Source organism: Galeopterus variegatus, unplaced genomic scaffold (genome assembly GCF_000696425.1).
Source record: "Galeopterus variegatus unplaced genomic scaffold, G_variegatus-3.0.2 Scaffold6448, whole genome shotgun sequence".
NCBI classification, from domain to species: Eukaryota; Metazoa; Chordata; class Mammalia; order Dermoptera; family Cynocephalidae; genus Galeopterus; species Galeopterus variegatus.
In genome coordinates, this window is record NW_007732559.1 from 60,251 (window position 1) to 76,095 (window position 15,845).

The window sequence follows — 15,845 nt, forward strand, 5'->3', positions numbered from 1 at the left end:
TGATGCTAACTTCGAAACTTTTTTTTTCCCAAAATTACGATGTCATACCTACATAAATATGCCCTTTCAGTGGCACTACTAGAAAAAAAGTTGGTTTTGGAAAATAAGTAACATGACTGTGTTGAAAATTCTTTGCTATCTGTTCTTGGTCACCTACATAACTAAATTATAGCCTTTGGTGTTATTTATGATTATGGACAATGGAATAAACAATGAGAATTTATTATCTCAGTAGGTATAGAAAATGCCTATTTTTCCATCCATTTATAATCTTGTATATGTCATACAATTCCCTTATAATATAGCTGTTATAGACTATGTTGCTGTCCACACATCATAGGCGTGGGAATGTTGCTTTGGCTCTTACTGCAGCCAAAGTAACTGCCATTTTCCCCTTGTGGATCCAACAGGCTGCTTCTGAAAACTCTTTTTGTTGTTACCTTACTCTAAGATCAGGCCTCAGGTTCAGGATTACACAGAATCAAACAAACAAACAAAAAAGACATGCCTCTTCTTCCCAAATTTGTGTGGGGTCAACCGTTGTCTTCATCTTGCTTTCATGGCCCATGGAATGAGCCAGACAGACAAAAGAGATGACAGCACAAATAAAAGAAAAATAATTGATATGCCTCTAATTCTTCTAAATTGGTCTATTTTGTCACATCTTCCTCATTTGCCAAGCTCATATTTTAGGAAGTCCAGCAAAGACACCAAGAATGGCTTACCGTTATTGTTGGGGTTATTTATAATTATTAGGTTTATCCATGCAGATGAAGAAAAGTTGCTCAAATAAAAATGTTGAGAATTTTTATATATTTTTCTCTAGATGTATAATATATTCTTACACCAAATCAGGTTGTGGGGGGTGGGGTTATAAAGCTATTTAAAATCTCTTAATAACATTTAGAATAAACTTGCCTATTAATAGTGAGAAGGAAACACAGTTTACAAGTCATAATGTAAAGGAAATGTATAGAGGTTATGTATTCATTCATTAACACTTCAGTATTATACACAATTAATGCAGGATATAGAATGTAGAAACATGAGGTTGAAAAATAACTTGACTAGGGCTGGCCCGGTGGCGCACTGGATAGTGCGCCGCTTGGGAAGTGCTGCGGCGCTCCCGCCCGAGGGTTCGGATCCCACATACAGACCGGTTCCCACTCACTGGCTAAGCGAGACGCGGGAGCAACACTGAGGGTTGCAATCCCGTTGCCGGTCCCCGGTCCGGTACGGGGGCAACACTGAGGGTTGCGATCCGTTGCTGGACACGGAAAAAGACAAAAAAGAAAAAAAAAAAAATAACTTGACTAAGAGTTGGGAAGAAACTAGACTCAAATGATCAGATGCCTTGCCCTGAAATCTTATAAGCATGAGATCTACCGCCAATAGATAGATGGAGGTTTCCTCCCCATAAAATATTAATAGATATGACATAAGACCTGACCAGAATTCCAAAAGCTCTCATTTATAAGATATTTATGTACTAGATGATTTTGTGCTAAATTACTGCAAAGTATTAGTGAAGATTCCCAAGGCCCTCTGCTTATAATTTAAAATGGACTACCAACAAACCCTGATAAGAAGTGCTAGATAGTCTAGAAATTAGAGGCACATTATGGTACATCAGAGAAAATTTGTACTTGATTTCAGTAGGAGGGGCCGAGTCAAGTCCTACTTACTACCAACACCACCTAAAAGTGTCAGAGTCTTTTGTCTTGGATCCATGCTTTCCACTGAAGTTGAAATGAATAAGCAAATACAGAAGGAACATGATGGCAACTTCTCTGTCAAGGAAGAAAGGTCTATCAGAACAAAAGCAGTTGGTACATTTTTTTGCCTTAGCTGCTCTGGTCATTAAATCTGGTAGACTCTTCTCCCTCGACAGAGGAGTTATATTCCCTCTGTGTTTACAAATGTGTAAAGATTACATTGTCATGTATTAAAAACCATGCTTTCAATAGTTTTTGGTACCCTTCCGACTCGGGAATAAGTTCAGTGTATTGCCCAACTACTGGCTACTACTGTTCCTAGTTTCTAGCATTAAGTCAGCAATTATTCTGCATGGTATGGTAGGATGTACTATCTGTAGTTAACCTGGGCTGCATTTTAAATGTTTCTATCAAAGAATGCAATATACACAAGTTTTTGTAGTCCACGCTTTTTAAAGAAGAACCTATTATAGGAGAATCAACCAAGTAATTCATCTAGGTTGTGCTTTTAGAGCTACCTCATCTCAAAGCACATATCACTGTCCATAGTGTAAGGTACAATATAAATTTCTCAATAGGAATGATACTGGAAAATAACTTTTCCAATGTATGGAGTCTATCAAAACACAAAGGAAGTAAGAAGATTATCTTAAATCTTAAAAAAAAAAAAAAGTATTAACAAAAACACTTCTAGTTGTTAAATTACAACAAAAAATAGTGGCTACTCAAGCTATGTTTCACAGATCACACGACTCTAGATTACTTCAGCTATTAAAGGAGTGAGTACCCTCACTGGAAAGAATGCTGCACACATATTCTAGATGAGTTAGAGTACATCCATGGCCCAGCTAGTGATATAATTACAACAGAATAAACTTTGATGTTTGTGTTTCTAGGTCTGCTAAGAAACTGGGAAGGAAGACTATACAAGATATATAGACAATTCTAGGATTTATAGTCAGCTTATGTGCAAGCAGTCCTAGTAAAATGTGGCTTCCTCACACTATTAAAAAAATATTCAAAATCTTGCTTTATCAAAATGGCATAAAATTTTTAAATGTATCTGGAAATGGAACTTATGATTTATGACCAAAGTAAAAATGCAGTGCCATGGAGAAAGGATGATTTTTTTTCCCAATAAATGGTGCTAAATACATGACATATCCACAAAAGAAAAAGTTAGCCAAACTGGTACCTCATGACATATACGAATCTAAATTCCAGTGGATTGCAGATCTAAATATAAAATGTAAAACAATAGTGATTTAAAAAGAAAACATAGAATAAGCCTCTGTAATCATGGAGTAGGCAAAGATTCCCTAAAAAAGACACAAAAAGCATTAGCCATAAAATTTAAAAACTGGACAAATTAAACTATATTAAAATTTATGCTTGGTGTCAAAAAACATCATTAAGAGAAGGAAAAATCAACCAATAAAAGAGGATGAGAGTCAGTATAAATACATCTGACAAAGGATTCACTAATTTTTGAAAGAAAAAAAGAAACTCTTAAAAATTAGTGTGAAAAAGACACACAACCCAACAGAAAAATGAGCAAAAGACTTGAGCAGCCACTTCACAAAAGAGAACAAAGAAAAGCTAATAAGCGTATGAAAAGGTGTCCAACTTCACTAGTCATCAGGAAAATGCAAAATAAAACCACAACGTAATACCTCCTCCTACCCACATGAATAGCTAAATGAAAAAGATAGGGAAATACCAAACGTTGTTGAGAGTGTGGAGCAACCGCTTTGGAAAGCTGCTAGCCAGTATTTATAAAAGTTGATCATTATATTCTCTGATCCAGTAATTCTACTCCTGCATATTTACATGCTTATGTATCAACAAAAGACTGTTGTAGATAGAGTGTTCAGCTACCCTATGAATATACTTCAAAAAGTTCATGGAAGGATTCTTATTATTTTTCCATTTAATTTTTCCATGATCTTTTTAAAGTACCCTCGTATCTATTCCATTCCTAAACTGGAAATAACATAAATGGCGATCAACAGTAGAATGAATAAATAAATTATGATATATTTAGGCACTGAAATATTAAACATGAACCGTCAACTATTTACAACAAAGTGGCTGGAACTCACAAATGGGGGCGGGGGGGACCTGACTTTAAAAAAGATGCATGCACTATGATTCCGTTTACATAAAGTCTGTTACAAGTCCAGGTGATGGTTACTCTTGAGACGTGTCTGTGGGCCTGTGTACTGAAAGGGGACAGGAGGGGAGTTTCGGGGGTAAAGGCGATGTACTGGTTCCTGATGTAAGTTCTGGTTACATGGGTTTGTTCCGTTTGTAAAAGTTTATTCACATGTGCCCAAATTAAAAAGTTAAAATTGAAACAAAAGAATGGGTCAAGCAATTTATTTGAAACCAAGGAGATCATAATGAACTCTTCTCTCCCCACCCCCCTAACCCAGATGCGCGCACACGCGCAATGAAGTGAAAACCTCATTGGCTAGGACAGGGTGGTGCACTGCCGGAAGCCGCAGCTTAGCACCGCCCCTTCCGCCTCCTTGTCGTCTTGCCTTCCCTCCATCCCACCTCCACACAGTCCACTTCGTGGTTTTGGCCTCTGGGCTCAGGCTCAGATTGTCTTTTGCGCTTGGTCAGTAGCCTTTCCCTGTTTCACCACAGTCCGACCGGCTCCCCACCAGCCGCCGATATGAACATCCGCAATGCTCGGCCAGACGACCTGATGAACATGCAGCACTGCAACCTTCTTTGCCTTCCCGAGAACTACCAGATGAAATACTATTTCTATCATGGCCTTTCCTGGCCCCAGCTCTCCTACATTGCTGAGGATGAAGACGGGAAGATTGTGGGCTATGTTTTGGCCAAAATGGAGGAGGACCCAGATGATGTCCCTCATGGCCATATCACCTCACTGGCCGTGAAGCGTTCACACCGGCGCCTCGGCCTGGCCCAGAAGCTGATGGACCAGGCCTCCACCGCCATGATAGAGAACTTTAGCGCCAAATACGTGTCTCTGCATGTCAGGAAGAGTAACCGGGCAGCTTTGCACCTCTATTCTAAAACCCTCAACTTTCAAGTTAGTGAAGTGGAACCCAAATACTACGCAGATGGGGAAGATGCTTATGCTATGAAGCGGGATCTCTCACAGATGGCAGATGAGCTGGGATGGCAGCTGGAGCTGAAAGAGAAGGGCAAGTATGTGGTGCTGGGCTCCAAGGAGAACCAGGAGACTCAGGGCAGCACACTTCCTGGTTCTGAAGAGGCCTGTCAGCAGGAGAACCCGGTTGCCAGTTCTAGTGGCATTGACAGCAAGGAACCCAGCGAGTCTACGGAGAGCTCCGGTGCACAGGACAGCACAGAAGACTCAGATTCCACCTCCGAGATCCTGCTCGAGGTATTCTCTCTTTCCTGACCTGGTCCCTTCCTACCCTAAATCCCTGCACCATCCCAATCCTATCACATCCCATTCTAGCCCTGCTAGGTTTCACAGTGAAAACCACCTGGTGACCTTGGGGAGGAGTGTAGGATGGGTTTGGGGGAGACTCATAGCTCACTGTTGGAAGTCAAGGGACACGAGCTCACATACTTACATTAGATTAAATTCAGTAATAGAAACAAGCATTCATCCTGCTTTTTTTGGTATGAGTTGTATTTCAGGGTAACCATATAGTTGATTAAAGAAATCTCTTCCCAGTTAATAAATGAAAAAGAATGATAGAATTATAAAATCACCTTTTTACAACTCTTGATGAAATAATGGATCTAGCCAACAGTCATCAATGGCTAATACTGTTAGGTGAAAGTAAGAACACTTTGTAATGATGGATCAGACTGACAACACTTGAAGTCAGTAGTCAATCTTAACATCACTAAAAATGGAGACAAATATTATGTGCCTCCTAATGCAAGATAAAGTGCACAGTACCACCTATGAAATATTCCTGCCAAAAGAAATACTTTTGTGTGTGAGATGTAACTACCATTTTTACAGAAAATAGAGGGACATGTTAAACTGTACCATGATGCAATCAACCAAATCCAGAATGAGGGAATTTCTACAGAACATGTGATCTGATTTCTTCAACAAATAAATGTCATTTTTTTAAAAAAAGGAGAAAGAATTACCTATTAAAGCAAACTTTACAGATATATCAAACAAACTCAACTATTACATTGTTTGGATTCTAATTCAGACAAACCAAGTATGAGACAAACAGACAAAATTTGGACATGGACTGTATTCTGTTAAGGAATTGTTAATATTTTTGTCAGGTGAGCTAAATGGTATTGCATTATGTTTTTTATAAAGTCTTTATCAGTTAGTGACACATACTGAAATTATTATAGCTGAAAAAAATTGATGCCTAGGATTTGCTTCAAAATACTCAAGCAAAAGAAAAAAAAAAGTTGGAGGGGGGGAAAATAAAATAAGAATGGCAGTGTATGATGACTGTTGAAGTTGGAAAATGGGTACTTAGGGTGTTTATTAAGCTATTCTTTTACTTTTTTGAATGTGTGAAAATTAACATGAAAGTGAAAGAGCAAAACCAACTATTGTACTTCCTAATACATAGTAATACTAAGCAGCCACTGAAAAGTAGTTTTAAAAAACTTGTATCTCAGGAAGAGGCTCAGTTGTAATAATACCACAGTATTTCTTCCATCAAAGAACTTTGTATCTCCTTAAGAATTTCAAGGGTCAGTGAGCTACTGGCAATTTAGGGGCTTTAACTTCCTAACCTAGTCACTTCACTCATGCATGTGAAAATGGCAACAATTTTCTCATGGCAAAGTCCAGTCATGAGAGAGAGACATTGCATATAATTAGAATAAGTACTATTTGATTAATTTGCTCGTTCATAAAAATTTTTATTTGCTAGGCCATTAGGCAAATAAAAATTAAAAATAAAAATAAATTTTATTTGCCTGGAGCTGGATATGCAACCGTGATCAGGAAAGACTGATGTTTATATTATATAGTATTTATGAATAAATGGACTATATTTTTTATGCATTTTAATGCTGAAACCAAACTATATAACACACTAACCCCATTTTATTTTCATTCTCTTATAGTTCCATAGGTTGTAAAAGTTTAGATACATTAAATCCTTGGGGGTTAGAAAGAGTCTATCCTCAGAGGAGTCTCTGCATCTGACTTTTAATAAAATGAAGGTCTTACAATGACTGATTTAATTGGTCTAAAGTTGAAATATAGGCAGCAGAACAGTTTAAAAGGGAACTTTAACAGTACTTAATGCCATGAGAGAAGTGGTGTCAAATTTACACCTGTCTTGAAAACTCTGGAGGGCTCTATTAAGAGTATTTAAATAAACAGGCCTTTTAAAAAATTACCAACTTTCAAATTCCTATACAGAAGGACTTATGTAACATCAATCTCATCTTTGTTGTCATTTGCTTCTCTTCAGTGTTAAGTTCTAGCTGAGAACAGAGCTAACCAGAGATTGATTTAAAATTATGTATATATGCACACACACACATATTTACAAAGTTTGATGAATTCCAAAGCACTTAACATCTGCTATGAGAAACAAAAATAACTGCCACCCTAGTAGGGGAAGAGAGAAACAATAAATAAGAAATTATTTTATAATTTCCATGTATCAATTCAAGAATAATTGAACTATTTCTTCATATTAATGTAAGTGAACTTAGTTCTAAATTGAAAGAGATGATTCTGTACAGAGCTTCATCCTCTTCCCAGGTTGATGTCTGCTAAGGCATCTTCAATGGCCCCATGTAATCTGTGTTCCTCACTAGTCACTTCTGGGTTTTTTCCAACCAGAGGCCTCTTCAGGTCTCAGGTGTGCTCTGCCATGTTTGGGTCATTTGGGTAACAAGGGTATATTAATTAATCTGCATAGGCTAACTACTCTAAAGATTAACCTTCAAATCTCAATAACTTAATACAGTAAAATCTTATTTTTCACATCATGTACAACGTGGGTCAGCAGTGTGGTGAGAATGTGGAGCAGAGAGAAAGAGGGGCCCTACTTCATGAAGTCATTCAGGGATCAATCTAGAACAGACATTTTTAACTTTTATTCTATAACCCTCTTTGGCAATCTAGTGAAGCCCAAAGACACCTCAGAAAAATGTTTTTAAAGGCATAAAAACGATACAGATTACAAAGGAAAACAATTTTATTGAAAACCTTAACAATTTTTAAAAATATTTTTGTTATTTTGTTATATGCTTTTTTATTAGCATATGAAATAAAAATAGCAGTGTGTCTAATACCTGCTGTTATTTTAAAACAAAATTTAGTATAGTTGATATTTGAGATACTTCCAATAGCTGCAATATGATATGTAAATACCTGTGATTATTTTATTGGTGACAGTCACAAGTATTGCCAATACTACTGTGCATTGGTGCTTAGGTTTGTAATTGAACAAAATGCTAAATTTCAGTTAGAGGTTGGTGAAAATACAGAATTGTTTTTGTTCCAAATCCAAAGTTATAATTTTCCTAAATTTTATTAAATAGATCCCAGGTTAAGAACCCCTGATTCAGTGATTCTGCCATTTTCTAGAATTAGGTGTTCTTCACTGGTTCATATGTAGTCATGCACCATGTAATGTCATTTAGGTCAACAACAGATGGCGTATACGATGGTGGTCCCATAAGATTACAATACCATATTTTTACTGTACCTTTTCTATGTTTAGATACACACATACCATTGTGTTATAATTGCCAACATTATTCAGTACAGTAACATGCTGTAATGTTTTGTAGTTTAGGAGCCATAGGCTAATAGCATATAACCTCTGTGTATAGGAGGCTATACCGTCTAGGTCTCTAAGTATACTCTATGATGTTCCCACAATGTTGAAATCACCTAATGACACATTTCTCAAAAAATATCCCCGTACAAGTAATGCATGACTATGTATTCAGCTGGCCACCAAGGGAAGAGAATGCACATAGACATTATATAGGTTTTAAAAGTCAGTCCTGTTTCCTAACTAACAGCAGGAGGGGCTAGAAAATGAAGTTGTTAGCTTTGTGCTCAGGAGGGAACAGAAGTTCAGGTCACCACACGGCATAGTTTCTGCCACAATGGGAAACATCCTAATTGTGCTCTAGACTATGGGAAGTTTTGCTTACATGCCCAACTGGGAGCATGGGATCACTCTGCTCCCTGTCAGTGATATGGCGCAGGGAACTCTGTGAGACCATCTAGGGTTGTCTGCATAGGCATATGACACATACTCGTATTTCTTCTGTGCTTGCACAAACGTAGGCATGAGCAAGTATGGGATTCTGCCACCTTGCCATCTTTATGCCTCTCATTAAAGCCTAGAAGAAATGACCCTTCTATTCTGAAATCCCCAAAACTATCTAAAGCTTTACTTTCATCCCATTCAGCAGGGATTCACCAGCACATAGGCCTAGCTGCCTGAACAGGTAATGGCTACTATGAAGAGAGGAAAAAATTAAAAATGTTTATACTACAAAAGTATTATTCTGCCACAATTGTAGCACTCCCTCCTGTGGAGCTAGAATTCAGATACCGACAGAAATATGTCATTTTCCCTTGTCTCCACTTTGGAGTCAGGGCAGCAGAGATGGTTAAAGTTAGAAGTGATGGTGCACAGGACAGTTGGTGAAGGAGGACTGGATGGCCGACTGTAAAATATAGTCATAAAAATTATTACTAACACTATGAAAATTCACGATGTCGCACGTACTATTCTGAGGATGACGAAATGTCTCATTTAAGCCTCATCCCTATGAGGTAGGTACTATTATTCCATTTTACACATGAGGAAGTCATGTCACAGAAAGGGCTGCATGTCATACAGATAGTAAGTGCAGAATAGGGATGCAAACTCAGGAAGTCAGATTCCACGATTGTGAGGATTAAATAAGGTAGTTCCTGTAAATTGCTAAGCACAATTCCTTACATAGTTAAATATTCTGTAAATTTTAGCCCTTAATATAACGTGTATTAATAGTAACTATTCAGGTTCTTTTCTTCTCCACAGTAGTCAAATGATAGAATGTTGTGTATGAGCAGCAACAGTTTGCAATCTTGGAAGGGAGATGCATCTTAATGATTAAAATAGCTTTCACTGACAAGCTGAATGTCAAAGCATTCAGCTGAATCAACGCTCATCAACGGCAAAGTTTCTAGGGAGCTATAGCAATGAAGACAGGTCAGTTCAAAACATGCTGGTTAAGGCAGGAATGCCAACAAACTGCTGCTCATCTCCTGACAAGAAATACGTGCTTGATGATTAATAACGAAAAAGAAAAAAATGCAAAATCCTAGCATTTTCAGTTGAGCTGGCAATATTGAGTTAACTAAGGTTACTTCAGTGACTCTCTCTTTCTGGTTTATTCTTTCTGTCGCTAAGCTGTCATTCTAACAAAAAGTTGTTAAATGTTCCTATGAGCATTCACTGAAATAGACTGTTCTTAATTTTACCAGACAACTAATTATAACCGGAATGATATAATGAAATATGGAAGAAAGTTAGAGACTGACAGGTCTGGTAAATTCCTAGTGTAACCTTACCCCAGATATGCCAGAAACCATAGATTTCAAATGTAACTGCACTCTATGAAAATAAAGAAAGGGTTGGGAAGACATAAAATATTGTTTTGAAATACTAATCAGATAGATACCATTCGTTGAATTATTTATAATCTCTAACAATGTCACCTTTCAATCAGTGTATGATGTACATTTAGGATGACTGAAATGCCAACTTTGTCAGAGGTTAACTGATAAAAGCAGAGGTTTGTTCTTAATTGTGTGCTCTCCCTGTGGTCCATTATGTAAAATCTAACAAGCTTTACAGTGGAAGAGGTAAGAAAGATAGAACGTTAAAAATTCTGTGAATGGACACGTTCAAAGAGCCAGAGTAAAAGTCCTGAAAATATTCTGCTATGCCATTTCCATAGATTAATATCATCAGAACATCATAGGATTTTTTAAAAGTAAAGCCATAAAATTTTATTTTGTGTTCATAAGGTCATATTGACAATTAACATATACTTCTCAAGTTTCCACAAACCTCGTTAAAATTACCAAGCCATATTTACTGAGATAATTAAAACCACTATATAATATTTAGTTTTTATACAACTTCTTTTGCATGCCTATATTAACAATGTTCATAAATTGAAAAAAGTAATAATGGTAGCCTTTCTGACCTGTTCTTCCACATCTTATTCCTCTTCTTTCATAGCAAGTATACTTTTAAAAAAATAAGACTTTGCATAGTATTGCCTTCTACAACCTGATTCACTGTTGTTATTCTGGAAACAGACTTTTCTGTCGTAATGATTTTGTACAAAAATGCTTTTTAACTGTTCTGTGTATACTAGTCAATCTCTATCTTATTACTTCTGTGTGCATATGATAGTTGGGAAAAGATAACACATTTTTACAGTTGTGGGGTTCTGCTGCTGTTTTGTTTTGTTTGTAGTTAAAATAGGCAGCAATACTCCACTAGCCTTTCTTTAACTTAAATATTCCATTCACACATCACATAATCCTTTTTAACTTATTAAAAACAGAGGTCATGTCTATTCACTCATGGTAAGTACTCAGTAAATATTCATCGAATGAATGAGTGAATGGATGAATGAACTTCCCAAATTACCCATACAGTAATTTAAAACAGAAAGGAGAGAAAATAATGTATATAAGATACTACTTGCTATTACATAATGTAATTAGGGCAATTTAAATTATGAGTAAAGAAACATAATGGGTATTTTGGTTTCTTCTCCAGGTCTCACAGAAAGGAAATATAACTTATAGAACCGGAAACATTGCATCTAACTTATCAAGAGCTAAAAAGGCCTCTCATTTGAGTTGAAGCTTTCTTTGGAGTGGAGTAGGATGGAATACAACTTGAAGATGGCAAGAAAATGTATCTCAGTTTCTCTACTTTTAAAATAGGTTCTTTGGGGGTAAATCTCAGTCTTTCAATGTTTTCCTTTCTCCTTTTTCTCCTGACAGAAAGAGCCTTTAGGTGTAAGGAGAGGTTCGTGTGTCCTTATTACAGGAAGGAGAGAGAGACCCAGATCTGTGTGTTGTTCTTTGTGCTGTCATCTGAATTCTCAGTGACTTCCATGGAGATGTATCTAGTCCAAATGGGTTACTGGGTACCTTGTTGTTGATCTGTTGCTGAGGTCATTGTTTAAGTCAATATTCAGCTCTTTTAGAATGGTCAGAGCCTATAGCCCTCCCTTGCTCACCTACTGTCTCGTCACTTGTTAACAGCATTGCAGGTCCTTGTGTCTCAGCCACATCTATCCTCTGAACTCTGGCTTAGCCTGTCTGCTCTGCAGCATCTGCTCTGGGGACATCCCGCAGTGACCCAAATGGCTTCTCACTCTCGACTCTCAACAACCACCTTTTACATACCCTACCGAGATCATGAAGGAATATCTGGATACGAGAGCCTGCTGCGCAAGAGTCGGAGAAGTTTGAGGCCTGCCTTATAGAACCTTCCTTGGCCTACTTATGCCATACCCCAATTTTATTCTACTGTAGTGGTCCTGGGTTGGAAATGGTTATCCTGCAACATTGTCTCCTCCTAGAATGCCGAACAGGAAGCAGGAAAAACTCTTGAAGCTCCCTAGCTTTCACTTTTTGCTATTTTTGCCAATTTTTTCAATTTTTTTCATCCTCGAGGGGGTAGTCAGGACCATCAAGTTAGACCTCATTCTCCCTTCCTCGTCTTTTCTGGTACAAGTATTCTGTTTCCTCTTCCTTTCTCTGGGAACTCCCCCTTTGTCCTATCCTCCCCGTTCTTGAGGAAGTATTCTCCTCCTTCCCAGTGGGAGAAGGTGGTAAGTAAGGCATCTACTATGCAATCAGAATTTGGAGATTTAAGAAAAAGACAACCAGTAATTAAATTCAAAACTCTAATCTGCTTGTTTGTGTCAATTTGTTAGTGTTATTATTTTTTTTGATGATGTAATCTGCCACTTATTGATATCCTGTAATGTTCATGCACAATGCTAGGGCCTTTATTAGTAATACATTTAATCCTCTCAGCAACCCTATGAGGTAGGTGTTATTTTCCCTGTTTTACAGATAAGGAAACTGAAACTCAAGGAAGCAAAGTAAACATTCAGGATCTGAACCCAAGTCTGTTTGAATTTAAAGCCAAAGTTTCTTCTATTTTCCTATTGCTGCTCTTTGAATTTTATTTACAAATGTGTTAAAACTTCAGAAAAAAGGAGAATCTATTGTTTAAAAATGTTAAATGTTGGTTTAATATATGGCAACTGTATGTCAATTGTAAATATTTATATAACCTACAACTATAATCCCCTTTTTATTTTATTCAGTAAAAATAAGACAAAGTGCTTTGACCACTACAGTGAAAGTCACTTGGTAAATCCAGTGTTATCTTTACTTCATGTTGTTTTTATGTTCAATGTGAATTACCAAAGTATATAACATTTTCATGTTCAAATTTTTATGAAAACTAATGTGTATGGGTTTAAGTCAAAGCCCTGATATTAACCATCTGATGACAAGAGATAAGTCTGTTCTCTGTAATAATAATCAGTCCTGCCAAGCACTTCTTACAAATTTACCCCATTACACTCTAAGAATGTGTACATAATGGTAGATGATTGCCTGAGACAAATATAAAGGGATTTTTTTCTGCATAAGAAGGATTTGCCATTTTGTGTGCCAATACAAACCTCTCATTTATCTTTCCATCTTTTTTTCCTTTTAATTTTCTCTCTCACTCTAAAACCTATTTTATTCTTTTTTCCTCAAGCATGTGTTTATCTCTTTATTTTTAAATATTGCAGCTTTCTAACATCTGTCTCTAGGGTAGCATAATCATACTGATGAAATATTCCATGTTTTCCTTGAGCCCTTGTCAATATGTCTTTGTGTTAACAGCTTAGCAGATGGAGAAACAGAAGGAGTAGCCTCCGCTTACCTGAAGGATTTCTCTCCAGCATCAGGCACACTGATTGTCTCTAGTAACTTGATGATAGGAGTTGGAGCAATTGGAGATAAGAAATATCTGACTTTTGCAGTGTTATTTACTAAAACTATTGGTTGCTTTTCTTTGTTACCATTATATTCTCTTTTCCAGTCTCATACCAGAAGACAGAATTATAACAATTTACCTAGTTTGAGCTGCACCTATTTAGATAATGAAAGTAAAATAAACAAGAATACTAATATTGCTTTGGCTATAAATTAGCATGTTCCCAAGTGGTCCCAGGGTAGTAATGGTGATTTAGCACCAGCCACAGCTTTTTGCAACACCAAAAACGTGGGAGCTTCTGGCATTACTTTTTGTAACAGCATTGTTCTTTTTACACATGACAAATTATGTTTGTATGTGTGTGTGTGTGTTTCTGAATGGACTCACTGTTTTTCACTTAAGCATAATCTTAGAGAGGCCAAACAAAGCAAGGTTTTGAAGCAAGGATGTAAGATAGTTAATGGTGTGAATATTCTTGTACAAGCTATAGAGAATGGTCTACACCCCCTTCCCTCACCTGTAACTTTAAAGAAACTACAGGATGGTCTCAGGTCTGTCAGCAAATTGTTGAAAGATATTACCATTAGATTGCAAAGTTTTCTTTGTTTAAAAGACAGAAACTTGTGAAGGAAACCTGTGAGTTACCTAGTTAGAATCTGTATGATTTTCCCTTTGGAGATAAGAGCAAGAGGCAAGGGATGACCATCTGAAATAAAAATAATGGGGTATGTGGAAATGTAGAAGAAATTGGGTCTAGTGCTGGAATTAGGCCAAAGCTGGGAAATTCAGAAAGGATCACAACTCTGAAATAGCTGAAAGGAAGTTTTTCAAATTTTTACATGCAGCTAAGTCATCTGGGGAATCATGTTAATAATGCAAATTTTGTTTCAGTAGGCCTGGGGTGTGGCCTGAGTATCTGCATTTCTAACATGTTCCTAGACAATGCTGATGTTGCTGGTGCAGGAACCACACTTTGGCTAATAAGGGTCTTAAAGCTCATCTTTAACCCTGGTGCTGCAGTCCAAAACACCTGTGACTAGCCTTTAGGTTAGTTTGGATTAGACCCAAATTATTCAAAATCCCATTCTTAAATACTCACATAAATCCTGTTTGTCTTTCAGATTGTCTCACATAAGGTTGATCTAATATTTTCAATAAAAATTCCAGACGTATTCCATCAAAATGTGTACAAAAAATACTTATGTATACAGTGCTTGAAATGTATTGATAATAAACATGACATCTATTATATTAGAATGCTTTCATGTATTAATTTTCCTCATCTTTGGCTTCTACACAAATGAATAATATATGAGATTTTTTAAAGTATTACTTTTAACTCTCACTCAATTTATTGTGTTGATTCATCAATAAATTATCTCAGACACTAAAATTGTTTTTCATGCTGCCAACATTTGATGGGTTTGAAAAGGACTACTGAGTGTTTTGGGGGGGGTTGTTTTTTAATGTTTTATTTATTTTGAGGAGCAGCAGAACTTTATATAGGTGGAGGAGGTATGGGAAACACTTCCAAGAGATTTTCCATTCAAGGATAAGAATTTTTTTTTCCTTTTTGTCTTTTTTCGTGTCCGGCAATGGATCGCAACCCTCAGTGTCGCGCCCGGACCAGACCGGGACCGGCAACGGGATCACAACCCTCGGTGCTGCGCCCACACCTCGCTCAGCCAGTGAGCGGGAACCGGTCTGTATGTGGGATCTGAACCCTCGGCGGGAGCGCCGCCACGCTCCCAAGTGGAGCACTGTAGCAGTGCGCCACTGGGCCAGCCCCAAGGATAAGAATTTTTAACCCAGTGTTTCTCAAAGTATAGTTCAAATATCTATTGCATCAGAATTACCACTTTGTTAAAAATACAGTTTCTTTGACCCTGGCTTACATTTACAAAATCAGATTCCTGTATTTTTAACAAACTTCTAGATGATTATTTTGTATACTGTCATTTGAAAATCACTGATTAGTACAAAGCGTTGACTTCTTCATGAAGATCATTTAAAGGGAGTTCTTTCTATGGTAATACTCTTCAGATTTAAATTAATTCATTAAAGGAAGCAAAGAACTCAGAGCAGATATAACAAATTTTTGTTTACCATTTTGCATACAGGAGGGGTTGTG

General features: G+C 37.1%; 1 protein-coding gene across 2 annotated transcripts; it reads left to right on the forward strand.

Annotated features, from left to right (window-relative positions):
- The first annotated feature begins 4,366 nt into the window (after nucleotides 1–4,366).
- Nucleotides 4,367–12,261, forward strand: NAA11 (N(alpha)-acetyltransferase 11, NatA catalytic subunit). 2 transcript variants are annotated; one of them, XR_551864.1, is made up of 3 exons: nucleotides 4,368–5,100; nucleotides 11,480–11,620; nucleotides 11,974–12,261. XR_551864.1 is itself a non-coding variant. In XM_008590897.1 (2 exons), the coding sequence occupies exons 1-2, from the start codon at nucleotides 4,396–4,398 to the stop codon at nucleotides 11,564–11,566; spliced, it is 792 nt and encodes a 263-aa protein (XP_008589119.1). In that variant the 5' UTR covers nucleotides 4,367–4,395; the 3' UTR covers nucleotides 11,567–12,261. The 2 variants fall into 2 exon arrangements, 1 of the variants encoding a protein (XP_008589119.1); XM_008590897.1 differs by having other exon boundaries at nucleotides 4,367–5,100; nucleotides 11,480–12,261.
- The last annotated feature ends 3,584 nt before the right edge of the window (nucleotides 12,262–15,845 follow it).